Genomic DNA, 14004 nt, shown 5'->3' with positions numbered 1-14004 from the left:
AAAATAAAAATCAGCTGGGTGTTGGTGCCAGCTACTATGGAAGGTGAGGCAGGAGGATCGCTTGAGCCTAGGAGTTCCAGCATGGGTGACAGAGCAAGACTCAAAAAAAAAAAAAAAAAAAAAAAAAATAATACTTTTCTATTTAACTCAGTGGGTTTCTCCCTGCTTTTTATTTTCTTAATTTAATATATCAATCTTCTGACATTTCGCTGTTTTGAAAGTGAAGATTCTGTTTCTTAAACTTCACTTCAGGTGTTACCAGAGAAACGGACTCTGAAACTGCTGAAGAGCCACAACATCAACGTGAATTGGTACATGTACTGCCCCGAGAGTGCTGTCATTCTGCTGTCCACCACAGTCCTTGAGAATGTCCTGCAGCCTTTTTATTTTAGGGTAGGAGTAACCCTCCCCTTAAAACACTCCCTTCCCCCCCTCTTACCCTGTTCCTCTGACGTCCTAACCCGGCAAGCACCTTAGGGGCCAGTTTCTTCCAACCATAACCTCCCACCCGTGACCACTAGGGGGCGCACCGCACCACCGTGTGCGCCAAGAATGAGTCATGCTGTGGAGCCGGACACTGAGCAGAGGGCGTGGTGGGACGTTGGAAGGGATGGAAAGATGTCCTGTGCGACTGTCCTCATTGATTTTACGTGGGGAATGGTAAAACATCGAAGGGGTTTAGTAAACTTTTCCTCCCGCTGAACAGGCTGGCACCATGTCGAAGCTGCCCAAGTTTGAGATTGAATTACCAGCTGCGCCCAAGTCAACTAAACTCAGCCTTTCGGAGAGAGACATTGCGATGGCTACCATGTATGTCTGGCTTCGAGAGAGTTCCCTCTTGTGCTCGCTTTTGTGATACAAGGACTAGAAGGAGTGTGCTGAGTATGTTACAAGGACCATGGTGATGCTCTGTCCTTAGGGACAGGAACTCCTAGAACACATAACGAGGAACGCTCCCGGTCCCGTTTATGTAGCACCTACATTTTATGAATATAGAAAACTGTATTCTTGGCAGGTTCTTGGCATTCTTTTTGATTATACAAACTTTGCGGTCTTAGGGAAGTCTTTTTACCTTTCTAGGCTGATAAAATGAGATTAGCCAATTTATTTCTTAGGTATCTTAGTTTTAGATTTTCTTTTCCACTCTGAGTTGAAGCTTAACAAGGGTTTTTTTTTTAAAGCCAACTGATATTATAATTGCTCAAAATAAGAAAATAGGTTAAGTTTTTAATCTAACAAACATGGAACTGAATTACTTATATAGGAAGGTACGTTTTCATTTGGAAAAGCAGATAGCTCAGTTAATTTTTAAACTTTGTAATGAAAATTTTAAACACAGAAAAATAGAAACTAATACAAAGAACCCCCTATATCTCTGATTCAACAATTACCTCTGTTTTGCTTCAGAATTACTTCTGATTCTTCAGTGGCCTAAAACAGTGGTTTCCAAACTTTAAAAAAATTTTTTAGTAGTAGAATGCTTTTTCTTTTTTAAAAAAGGTGCTCTTCTGTGGCATCCCACTTGAGAAGGCAGATAAAGTGAGTGTGGTCCTGACTGAAGTGGAGATGGGACCCACTCCTCTGTCTTTGGTCCCCTCAGCCCTGGGGCAGGCCCAGCCCAGCGTTCACCACTGGGGAGATCATGTGCATGCAGGAACTGCTCACAGCAGCATTGATGAGATGGCACTTGAAAATGAATAGTGATTATATTTTCCTTTTATTAAGGAATATGTATGTATCATATAAAACTTGGAAAACAGGAAAAGAAAATACTTAGGTTATCACTCAGTGATAATTATATTAACAGCATGTATTTCTTTCCAGTCATTTCAGATTCTGTGCTTAGGTTTGTGGTTTTCTTTCAAAAGATTATGATCAGGCTGTGTTTAGTTTTGCCTTCTCCTTTCTACTTTATAAAGATAAGAGGCTTTGTTTGACTAATGGCACTTTGTAAACCTTTTCGTTGGCTGCAAAAAATTCCATTAAGTGAATATCTCATAATTTACTTAACTGTGGCCCCGTATAGAGTAGAGGAATTTTAAATGGCCATTTGTGACCTCGGTCTCTTTGCTCTCTCATTAGATACGGGCAGCTTTACGTTCTCTTCTTGAGGCATCATTCTCGGACCTCCAATAGCACAGGCGCGGAGGTGGTCCTGTATCATCTGCCACGGTACATGTAGTGCTTTCTTCCCTCTTCCTCTGATTTTAAAATGTGAACTAAAGCTTGTTGATCTATTTTTTTTTTCTTTTTATCGTCCTGCAGAGAAGGTGCCTGTAAGAAGATGCACATATTGAAGTTAAACAGGACGGGGAAGTTTGCCCTAAACGTGGTGGACAACCTTGTGGTCGTGCATCACCAGGACACAGAGGTGTGAGCTGTGTGTGTTTGAACACACACGCATCTACTCTGCATTTGAACACAGCAGGGTTGTTTAGAAGCCTTGTCAGAATTGGCCAGACATTCTGAACAAGGACTAGAAATTGCATTTTTATGCTAAAAGTTTTGGTCTTCCAGATGGAAGTGGGTTTGATATTCTAAGTGGTTGAGAAAAAGCGATTCCCTGTCAGTTAATTAAGGGTAATGAAAAACTATTTCAGAAAATAACACATGAGGAGATTTGACCTTTAGAACAGGTGGGAAGCCACTGTGTGCTGTGAGTACATGAGTTCTGTACTTTGTTTATGAGCATAGACGGCAGCGCGGATGATGATGGTCTTGGGGCTCTGGCCCAGGACAGCTGGAATGGGCTCTGCGTTTTCTAGGCCGTTAGCTGGGCCTCTGGTGCTAGAGAAGCCGCTTCCCTCCTAGACCTCCGTGGAGGGTGGTGACACTAAGTCTTTAACTAGCGAAGATGCTGCAAGTTAAAGTGAAAAAGATCTGCTTAAATCACTTGGAGCTTTTCAAAGGAATGTCATAAATGCAGGAAATATTTGTGGGGAGAAATAAAGGTATTATAAGAGAGCCATGGTGTTAATGGCAAATTCGCCTGTAGGGAGGGAACGCAAATGCGGACCGTGAAACTGACCTCAGCAGTGAGATGTGAAGTAATGAGAGACATGCCACACCATGATTTGTCTTGGCCCCACAGTCTTGTGTTTTCTCCCCCACAGACATCGGTCATATTTGACATTAAGTTGCGGGGCGAGTTTGACGGCGCCGTTACCTTCCACCACCCCGTGCTTCCGGCTCGATCGATCCAGCCCTATCAGATCCCCATGGCAGGTAAAGGGGGGTTCTGTAGAGGAGTCTGGGCTGCTGTTTCACCACATGGTTGTGTTCTTGCTATGATCTCTGGGAGTCACGTTAAAAATGGAAGGAGGAGGGCCAGGCGCAGTGGCTGATGCCTGTACTTCCAGCACTTTGGGAGGCTAAGGCAGAAGGATCACTTAAGAGGCCAGGAGTTCGAGACCAGCCTGGGCAGCATAGCAAGACCCTCATCTCTACAAAAATAAAAAATAATTAACCAGGTGTGGTGGCGGTGCCTGCAGTCCCAGCGACTCAGAAGGCTGAGGCAGGAGAATTGCTTGAGCTCAGGAGTTTGAGGTCACAGTGAGCTATGATTGCACCATTGCCCTCCAGCCTGGGCAACAGAGTGAGACCTTGTCTCAAAAAAAAAAAAAAAAAAAGAAGGAACGAGGAGACTAAATGAGATTCCTAGATCTGTTTGATTTTGGTGAAGGGCCATTTGTTTTTTTTTTTAAAATACAACTCCTGATCATGTAAGCTAAAATTGTGTTGTGAAAGGCACTTTGTAAGATAACAAATCTCCTTTTGAAGAACTTAGAATGATTTCTTTTCCCTGAGCTTTAAAATGGGGAGTTGTGATTAAGCTGAAAGATTCACTTAAGCTGAATTTTTTAACATTTTTTAATGTTGAATACGCCCGTAACATTTTCTATTTGCAAGTAACCCTGAAATTAAATTTGGCTGTATGGTTATTATTTTAACTTGGGATCACTTTTCCCTGTCTTTCTCACATTCCGTGTCGTAGTTGTTGTAATTGCATTGTTTTGCAATTACAAAACATTAAAATTAAAAGAATACTGGCCGGGGGCAGTTGCTCACACCTGTAATCCCAGCACTTTGGGAGGCTGAGGTCAGAGGATCGCTTGAGGTCTGAAGTTCAAGACCAGCCTGGGCAACATACTGAGACCCTTGCCATTTTCTCTACAAAAGATCAAATAAACTTAGCCAGGTGTGGTGTCACACCTATAGTCCCAGGCCCTGGGGTGGGGCTGAAGGAGGAGGATCACTTGAGCCCAGGAGTTTGAGGCTGCAGTGAGCTATTATCATGCCACTGCACTCCAGCCTGGGCCACAGAGTGAGACTCTTTCTGAAAAATAAAAGGAGTACCTGTCACATGGCACTCAGTGGGTCAGCCCAGCCTGCAGTCAGGGTTTCCTTGTATCCTTCACACAGAAGATTAAGAGTCGGGCTCCAGCTGGTAGTTTAGCAAGAGCACCGCCTCTGGCCTGCCCACCCGGTGCTGTTGGACCAACCAGGAGCCTAATAACATTTGGCAGAGGTGGGGAGGAAGGAGCTGGTTCTCACAGACATTTAGGTCTTTGGCCTTCAGTGTTCTTTCCAGCTCCTTCCTTTTCCCTCATCAATGTTAGCATTAAAAGAATAGATTGTGTTAAGTGATGATCTTGAGTCGACTGCCCACTTGGCATGAAGGTGAGTGCTGGTGAATTGGGGGAAGGACAACATTTAGAACCTTTAGCTCTGTTCCTGTGGTGTAGGGCCAGTGAGAAGGCAGGTAGTCGGCTTCTACCTGGCAAGTTGTAAGAAAACAAATGCCAGGCATAGTCAAAATAACAGCCTGGGGGCCAACATCGACAGGAGGAATTCAGCAGTCCACGTGTCTCTGCAGTTCTAGGGAGTGTGGGCTGGTGGAGCATTTTCTGAGGTTAATGACTTCTGTGTTTCCTGCTGGGTGGTTAAGCTCCTGGCAGGCTTGGTGCATCTGTGTATGTTGCCCACCATGCGCTGCCACTGGGTGGGTGGGTGGGTGTGCATTCAGGAATTGAAAGGGCTGTTTGAAAGATGTAACCAGCGATTTTGGGAAGAGTCAGCCACCCTTTTCCCTTCTGCTTTTGGCCTGTTAGAGCAGTGGTTCTCACTCTGACTGCACATTGGGATCATCTAGGGCCTGCGTTCCCCACCCCTGGGCTGTGGCCTCGTACCAGTCCGTGGCCTGTTAGGAAACGGGCCATGCATCATCGCCTGAGCTCTACACACACATGCACCCCCGACTCGCCACCCCCAGTCCATGGAAAAATTGTCTTCTATGAACCTGGTCTCTGGTGCCAAAAAGGTTGGGGACTGCTGATGTAGGGAGCTTTTTTTTTTTTTTTGAAATAGGGTCTTACTCTGTCACCCAGGCTGGAGTGCAGTGGTACAATCATAGCTCACTGCAGCCTCCAACTGTTGGGCTCAAATGATCCTCCCACCTCAGCCTCCTGAATAGCTGGGACTACAGGTGAGAGACACCGTGCCTGGCTAATTTTTTAAATTTTTTATAGAGAGATCTCCCTATGTTGCACAGGCTGGTCTTGAACCCCTGGCCTCAAAGCAATCCTCCTGCTTCGCCTGCCCACGGATTACAGGTATGAGCCACTTCGCCCAGCCTAGGAGGGCTTTCAAAACTAAAGCTCTCACCTGAGAGCGTGCAAGTCAGTGTGCCGGGCAGCCAGAGCTGAGGGCGCTTGCTCAGTTCAGACCTTTACTCTTACGTCCAACACGAGACGGTTCTTTGCTAAAGCTTGTCTGACTGGCTATGTCCTGCCTTTGGGTGGTCTGTTCAGAATGACCACCTTTCCAACCCTCTGGTTGAAACCTGGCTTCTGGTTGTACCTGGGTAACTGGAACAGAACTGGCAATCGTGTAGCTTGTAGGGCTGCCCGTATGGCACAAGAATGGTGTAACAGGTTGTTAGAGGGCCCTGTCATGTGGCATCTGCTTCCCAGGTGAACTCTTTGTGTATGGATCTGCTCTGTGCTATGGATAATTGAGCTAATTATTTAGATAATGAAGCCACAAACCATTTTATTTGGAACATTCTCAGTGAATTATCTGGGCATTTGATTTTGAATCATCCAGGTAAATTTCTCAGTTCTTTGATGTGTGCGCATGAATGCTGATGAGTCATCTGTGGTTATTCGGAAACCAGACACCACTGCGAATGAAGCCTTGGCATGCTTTCTCCTTCTTGGGGAGATTTTCATGGATTGTTCTGGACTCCTTCCGCCCCGCATGTGTTATTAGTGAGACATGACACTAATTCCTTACTTAACTATTAATATAATCGAGTAAGCATTTACTGACGGCATTAAGGAGCATTGACTTTTGCATCTTAAGTGCTGGTATTTGCAGCATTTTCTGACCATATCATCACACTTGTGTTTTCTCAATTTGTAGGTCCTGCTGCTGTGACCAGCCAGTCTCCCATTCCATGCAAACTCTGTATCCTTTACAAAGGCGTTGGCACTGAGCACAAAAGGAAAAGTGCTGGCTCCTTCTCTACAGGGTGGTCCAACAGCCCCTCCCTAGGCAGCGTGCATTTACGCTCTGAGAGCCACCCAAGGGGAGCTTCCCTTACGTCTGGGGGCCTGGCATCTAGGGTGGCCCCAGCATGTGGGGGTAGGGGTGGATGCTAATCAAAGCTGGCTTTGCCTTTTGTTTTTATCTCTTCTTGGTTTAGAATTTCCTATAACGTGTAGATTCTTCATCCTGGATTGTCTTTCAACCTGACATCATCATCAGCGCAAGCCAAGGTAGGTCAGGTGGGGGACAGTTGTCATGTTAGGAAATAGTGCTTGTTGACCTTGGATTACAGTTGTAGCCAGTGACGTTTTCAAGGTGAATCTCAGAGATATGACCTCTCCCTTTAGCCTTGGGAATGGGGTTGTTTTTCACTGTACACTCTGTTGTCTACTATGTGTTCATTTTATCATGAGCATATGTTACTTTTTGTAATTAAAGCAGCAACTAAGAATGGCCATTGCCCCACCGTAAGCCCATTCTGAACAGCCAGGCTCCATGGCACAGTGTCTGCATTCTCTCCTCTGCCAGCGTTCCCATGGGTTACCTGTGCCCTTCTCTGTTCTCTGTGTGCCTGGGAGCTGCTGCTCCTCCTCACCTGGCTGGTGGAGCCTCCCTCAACCTGTCAGTTGTCTCTTCCTGGGTGATTACCTTGTATCTTTATTGGAGAACTTTCTACATTAGTCTTTAGTCATCTGTGTATTTTCCTGTCTTATCCTGGGATTTTCAAGGAGAATTCTAAGGAGAGAATTAGCCCTAAGCCATAGGCATCCACTGTGTATAACGAATTCACTTCTCTCTTATGCATCTGGAATGGTACTAGTTCTGTATCTGCCTTGAGAACTGAGAAAGTGATCACGCAGATTATTTTTTATGGAGCTCTCCATTCTCTTGCGGAACCCCAACTGAGAAAGGCCGCACCAGACTGTGCCTGCCAGGCAGGGTGGGCGTTCATTCAGTACATTCGTGGATGGGTACGTGGAGGAATTATGAAATCCACTGAAGCCTCTTACCTTTTGGCCTAATGAGCCAGTGCAGGAGAAACCAAAGTGCAGGACTGAAGTTGATGCCATATGGTAACTGCTTTTTCTACTTTAAAGTAGGAACTATTACATGTTAAAAGGGGGGACTAGGTGTGGGGAAGATACCATTCGGAATTAAGGACTTGTCACCCTCCATATTTAGGCAGATGCACCATCGATGCACCTCTGAATGCAGAGGCTGTTTGTTTTAAGGAGTCAGCCAAGTGTGCAGACATAGTCCTTCTGTCGTCAATGTTCCTGAATGTCCTGGCTCTGCTTTGCTTAGGAAGGAAAGCCATTAACCATACTTTGCAGTTCCTCCCTTCCCCCCATCTTCCTCACAAATGTTTAGGGAAACCACTTTTGGGGCTTTTGTTCTGATTTGCATCATACTGTTAAATTTGCTGCCTCTTAAAATCCAGGTTACCTCTGGAACCTCCAAGTGAAACTTGAGCCCATAGTAAAGCTCTTGCCGGATAAGGGACGATTGATGGATTTTCTTCTCCAGAGAAAGGAATGCAAGATGGTCATCCTGTCTGTCTGCTCACAGAGTAAGTAGAGGAATCTGTCCCCATTGCTCTGGTTCTAGTATTAGGCCTGTGCTGCCCAGTTTTATGGGGTAGGGGCGGGGGCCACATTTTTACACCTGTCTATAACCTGTAACCTCATTCGTTATGTGAAGGATGGATTATTTAACCCCCTAGAATGCCTGCTAAATATAAAAATGCCTTGCAGAGGCCAGGCGTGGTGGCTCACGCCTGTAACCTCAGCACTTTGGGAAGCCAAGGTGGGAGAATTGCCTGAGTCTAGGAGTTCAGGACCAGTCTGGGCAACGTAGTGAGACTTGTCTCTACAAAAAATAAAAATCAGCTGGGTGTTGGTGCCAGCTACTATGGAAGGTGAGGCAGGAGGATCGCTTGAGCCTAGGAGTTCCAGCATGGGTGACAGAGCAAGACTCAAAAAAAAAAAGAAGACTTCTAGAGACATCAGTAGACTATTAAATAGTTGGTTCTAGGTGAAAGCAGACCTAAACGTGGGCACACATGAGGGTAGTGGGCCACCATCCCTGGCTTTTAAAACAAACATCTTCCAGAATCCGAGTCTCTCGTTGCATATATGTCTATTTTAAGAATCTAAGAGTTTCCTACTGATACCTGCCACATCTGTGTTTTTTAATAGTAACCACAAAGGGGCTGTGAGTGATTTCCAGGGGTCAGGCCTTTAACACACTAACTGCCATGTGAATTGTATTTAACTCATGCTAGTTTTGAGCCCAGGGCCTCATAAAGCATCTGTAACTCACATGTCTCTTCACCTTGGTTGCTGCGTGAACTATTTTTCAAGTTGCATATAACTCAAGCACAGAAAATAATAAAAAATAACAAATTTTTCATTAAGTTAGAAAGGATCATTTTGTTTTCTAAGTTTTTATTCTATTTTCGTAATAAAACACTGTGGCCCCAAGGAAAAAATGTTTCTTTCTAGTGTGGCAGTCAGTTAAAATATAACATTTATTTAAATGCCCTGTAAAGGTACGTTTGTGTTGTAACCCTTTGAGACTAGCGTCATTGTTATCGTAGCAATGTGTCGAAATTCTGAAGATTACACAAAGGCGTCTGATCTGTGTGATTGCTGTGTCCTTTCCAGTGTTAAGTGAGTCAGACAGAGCAACGCTGCCTGTGATAGCCACTGTTTTTGATAAACTCAACCATGAGTATAAGAAGTACTTGGATGCCGAGCAGAGTTACACAATGGTAAGTTATGCGGACTGTGATGAAGGACTCCTCCTCTCCCTCTGCCCTCCCCGATATATGCTAAGTCATTATAATGCAAACTTATCATAGAAGAACATCGGTCACTGAGACTTGCTGCGTGCCAGGGCAGGGTGGCGGGTAAATTAACAGTTCCTGCCTCCTGTGAGCCTCAGGCTGCATCTCACTTAATGCTGTCAGTTTTTGTTTTCAGTCTGTGTTGGATCTTACACGTTGATCCTTGGTTTACCTGTGTTGTGTAGATGAGAAAATCAGTCTCAGCTTTGCATTGCTTTATATGCCTTTCTGTGAGCCAGAGCCTGGACTTAGTAAATTATAAATATTAGTAAATATTTTTTGTGATTAGGAAATTAGAAATTTCTATTTGCCACACCTTCTTCCTTTCCTTTTAAGGGTGTAATATCTCTAAAAATAAGACTTTTCCTAGAATTTGGTCAGTATCCTATTAAGACAGTGATTTAATATTAGCACCGTGCTTGTCATTTAGTAGGCATCAGATGTTTGCAGTGAAGGGCTGGAAAAAATCAATATGGCTTATTATACCGGCCTCTTGTATTTATTATTAGTACATCATATCTTTTTTTTTTTCTTTTTTTCTTCTATTGCCTTGTACAGTAGAAGTCTTGAGTACATCATATCTTAAACTAGAAATAAGGAAAGTTTAGGACAAGTAGAATGAATTATATCACTTCAGGGATCTGATTAATCCTAAAGCAAAAATGGAAGTGGTTTTAAACAGCAAAGAACCCAGCACTGCCCTCCCCTTTAGCTGTTCCAGGACGAGAGGTCTGCAGCAGGCTACTGATGAGGGGTGATTGCCTGGACAGTGTGTCCATCCTGTCCTCCGTCAGACACGAGGGATGGCCGAACCCATCTAGACCCCACTTTTGGTCTTGCTGCTGTCCGGCGCTGTGGGAATCAGTTCTGATCCCAAATGGCAGTTTCCACGCTTTCCCACACTGTCTGCTGGGCTGCAGAAACCCTTGCTGCTCGAGCGTGGGCCATTGAGCAGCGACGGGCTGCACCTGGAGTTGCTTAGAAAGGCGGGTTCTCAGGCCACACCCCACAGCTACTGCAGAATCTGCGTGGATCTAGACTGCTCTTAAACATTGGTAAAATAGTCAAGGCCTCTCACAGAGCTCTGCTGTTCAGTGATGCTTGGGGAGCTGTGGCTTATAAAAGTCCCGATAGCGATGCATTGCACAAGCCGGTCATTTATCGTGGGGTCAGGGCTTCCTAAAACAAGGATGCAGCAAGCCTTTTTGTTTTTACTAGATAACAAATGCCACATAGGCCAGGATTAAGAAAATTAGGGAGTTAAATTATAAGAGGTTAAAGTGTGACTTTTTTAGTTCCATCCACCGTGAACATTGGACTATTTTCAATACGACCAACTGTGACTTCCTGGACTGCTCCCCAGCCAGCACAGGAAAAACAGTTTTATCTGAGTTGTCAAATAAGTGTCTTCTGTTCACATCTGAGGCCTACATCTAGGAAGTCAGTCTTCTGGATGAGACATAAACGGCACCATTCCTCTACAAGAGGACTAAGATCATGTGTGGCGTCCCGTTCCAGGCCGCGGAAGCTGGGCAGAGCCGGAGCAACCCGCTCCTCAGGAGGCCGGTGCGGACCCAGGCGGTGCTGGACCAGTCTGACGTGTACACCCACGTGCTGTCCGCCTTTGTGGAAAAGAAGGTGGGCAGCCGCTCCTGCCCCTCTGGACTGAGTGTGCTCGAAACAAGGGAGTTGAGGAGAATTAGGAGACCTCATAATGTGGTTAGAAGCACTGGGTGAGGACTTGGCTGGCACTGGTACTTTGGCTTCTAATACTCGGGTCTAAAACACAGTCATTGATGGGGCCGGAGAAATTCTGGGGGGATTTGTGCAAAACCAGCGAAACATTAACACTGGGCCATTTCAACGTGGGAACAAGGGAGGGGGCAGATAAACGAGGAGTTACGTGCAGCCCCTTTTGCAACTCTGATATTTATAAAACTACTACTATTCTCTGTAGGAGATGCCTCATAAATTTGTGATAGCTGTGCTGATGGAATATATTCGCTCTCTCAACCAGTTTCAGATTGCAGTACAGGTAGGTACCTTGAAAGCAGTTTTTGTCACCCCAAGTTAGAGGAACAGGAATTTTTCTTTTTAATAAAAGTGCTGTCAGTTGATCTTAGATGCTTCTTTCCTATGCTAAAAGGGTCTGCATACCTGACTCAGAATTTTGAGTGGCTTTCCTACATTCCCTAATGATCTCATTAGTTGGAATGAGAAGTGTAATGAGTTCGGTTCTCTTACCTGCACAATGAAACCACTTCTTGCAATAACCGAAACTTCTGCCCGTCAGTTAGAATAGCTACAGTCCTCAGTTACCCTCTTGTCTGTTGTGGAGCGATTTGGAAATGTCCTTTGCTTTCGTCCTCAGCACTACTTACATGAACTTGTTATCAAAACGCTTGTCCAGCACAACCTCTTCTATATGCTGCATCAGTTCCTGCAGTACCACGTCCTCAGTGACTCCAAACCTTTGGTACGTATTTGCCAGATTTTTTACTTTTGTTGTGATTAAAAACTTAATTTTAACCTTCCAGCTGAAGCTGGTCTGAACATCTCTGTTTCAGGCTTGTCTGCTGTTATCCCTGGAGAGTTTCTATCCTCCTGCTCATCAGCTGTCTCTGGATATGCTGAAGGTAACTCTGCTAACAGTTTTCGGCTCCATAAACTTCTGTTCCTGTTGCTCACGTTTACCTGGACTCTCTCCCTTACTTCTAGCGACTTTCGACAGCAAATGATGAAATAGTAGAAGTTCTTCTTTCCAAACACCAAGTGTTAGCTGCCTTAAGGTTCATCCGGGGCATTGGTGGCCACGATAATATTTCTGCACGAAAATTTCTAGATGCTGCGAAGCAGACTGAAGACAACATGCTTTTCTATACTATATTCCGGTTTTTTGAACAGCGAAACCAGCGTTTGCGAGGGAGCCCTAATTTCACACCAGGTTAGAGTATGGTACGAATGAAAAAACCTGGGGTAACTGCAGACTCAGAATAGTAGCAAGCACAGTGGCAGCTGGCAGGCAAAGACGACTTCTGGGGTAGCTTTTTTGTGAACAACAAAATTTCCTAACAGCCCACCTAGCCCTTGCCCGCTGTTTGTAGTAGAGTGAATTCAGTTATGCCGACGGAGTCTGGATTATGCTGTGGAGGTGCGTTTGGGGTCGAGAGACATGCAGGACCCAGTTCAGGCAGTCTGGACACAGCCTGTGTCTGACAGCTGATCTTGGAATATCCCTTTTGAAGAGTCAGGAGTAAGAAAGCAAATGGTGGCTGAGGGTTTTAAGTGACCTGGGGCTTATTAAAGTAACAGTTCTGTCTCAGGCAGGAAATACTAGCTATTCTCATTGCCAAAGAGTTATAAAATCTATGGTATCTTTTGCTTTTGGATGGGGAAGGAACAGAACTCTTTAATCAAACTCAAGTTTGACTCTGTTTTAGGTCTGCCAGCTTTTCCTAGCTCAATCAGTACATGTACAAGGTGGCACTTAGTTACCATAATGACAGGTCAGCATCTCTCCCATTTAGCTTTTCTACTTGTGTCTCAAAGCGGATGGCGATTTGCCGGGGGTTGTGAAGGTATATCAGTTTTGCTACAGAAAGGGCAGCCCAAAGCTTAGGAAAACAGTACTTTATTGAAGTTAAACCCAGGACACCTGTGAGCTGTATTCTCGTTTTCTTTTCATGCCACATCTAAGTGGTGAGTAAATCTGTTTTCCTTTACAGGCGAACACTGTGAGGAACATGTTGCTTTTTTCAAGCAGGTTTTTGGAGACCAAGCTCTAATGAGGCCTACACCCTTCTGAAATCACTTGCTAGTTTTTTTAAATATAAAAATGTGTACAAAGTTAATTTATTGCATTAATAAAGCTCTTTAAACTACAAAATGTTATAGTAAGTGTATCTACAATGTCCTCAAATGTCACTCCTAAAAAAGGAGACAGTATATGATTGGCCTTTAAGAAGTGTCGGTGAGCAGATCACAGGCAGCCATCCTAGCGTCACACTGCACTAGCCGAAGAATGAGGTTTCTTTCTTTCCTGAAGCAGCTGGGGGAGGTTTAGTGTCCCTTGGTTGCCTTCAGATGTAGTAGTGCCGCACCAGTCACACATGCATTCCTGAGTTCAGAAGCGCTCCGCCGAAGCTGCTGCTGTCAGCCTGATGTCTGGGAACGTCGGTGCTCGACCTCACCTTGACGACGCAGCCACCATCCAGTGGTAAACTGACCCTTAGACACAGTTCAAAGTCACCAAACCCCGTGAGAGGGCTAGAAATTGAGGAGTCGTTCTCGCTCTGTGCCTCTGTACCGGTCTTCAGTGGCACGACTTTTGGCTTTATTTATTGACGGTCCTATGAGAGAGAAGAAGAATTAGGTCCCCCAGAGATGAAAGAAGCCCCTCATTTTCTAAATCTTCCATTTCAGTGCTTCGACTTAGTTACAAACCTATAAATCAAGTAAATCAGTACTGTTCTCCTTTCGACCGTGGGTCATTTGTGCAAGCTGAAGTAGAAAGATCATAAGGATGGTCTCAAAGCAAGAGGCAAGTAGCAGAGGCAGCGTTTTGCTAAAACAGTAGTGCAGGAAACACAGCTGCTCCCCAGCGGGGC

General features: G+C 44.9%; 2 protein-coding genes across 3 annotated transcripts in view; one reads left to right on the top strand and one right to left on the bottom strand.

Moving 5' to 3' along the window:
* The first annotated feature begins 249 nt into the window (after positions 1–249).
* On the top strand, positions 250–13278 carry LOC105825023 (uncharacterized protein C18orf8). Of its 2 annotated transcripts, none has more exons than XM_012662683.1 (15): positions 250–393; positions 707–810; positions 2083–2172; positions 2266–2371; positions 3114–3225; positions 6424–6468; positions 6726–6779; positions 7991–8119; positions 9216–9322; positions 10916–11035; positions 11355–11432; positions 11769–11873; positions 11965–12033; positions 12116–12341; positions 13123–13278. In XM_012662683.1, exons 1-15 carry the CDS (start codon positions 316–318, stop codon positions 13200–13202), a joined length of 1503 nt encoding a protein of 500 aa, XP_012518137.1. In that variant the 5' UTR covers positions 250–315; the 3' UTR covers positions 13203–13278. The 2 variants fall into 2 exon arrangements, with proteins under 2 accessions (XP_012518137.1, XP_012518138.1); XM_012662684.1 differs by having other exon boundaries at positions 12116–12352; positions 13123–13186.
* The window catches only part of NPC1 (Niemann-Pick disease, type C1), a 32825-nt gene continuing 32041 nt past the window's right edge, over positions 13221–14004 (bottom strand). The window contains exon 24 of the mRNA XM_012662675.1: positions 13221–13746. Coding sequence (XP_012518129.1) covers positions 13664–13746 — 83 coding nt within the window. The 3' untranslated portion in view covers positions 13221–13663. The remainder of the gene's footprint in view (positions 13747–14004) is intronic.

Source organism: Propithecus coquereli, unplaced genomic scaffold, assembly GCF_000956105.1.
Source record: "Propithecus coquereli isolate 6110/MARCELLA unplaced genomic scaffold, Pcoq_1.0 Scaffold773, whole genome shotgun sequence".
Taxonomy (NCBI): Eukaryota; Metazoa; Chordata; class Mammalia; order Primates; family Indriidae; genus Propithecus; species Propithecus coquereli.
The sequence above is the reverse complement of the archived record's forward strand: the minus strand, read 5'-3'. Positions and strand labels throughout refer to the sequence as shown.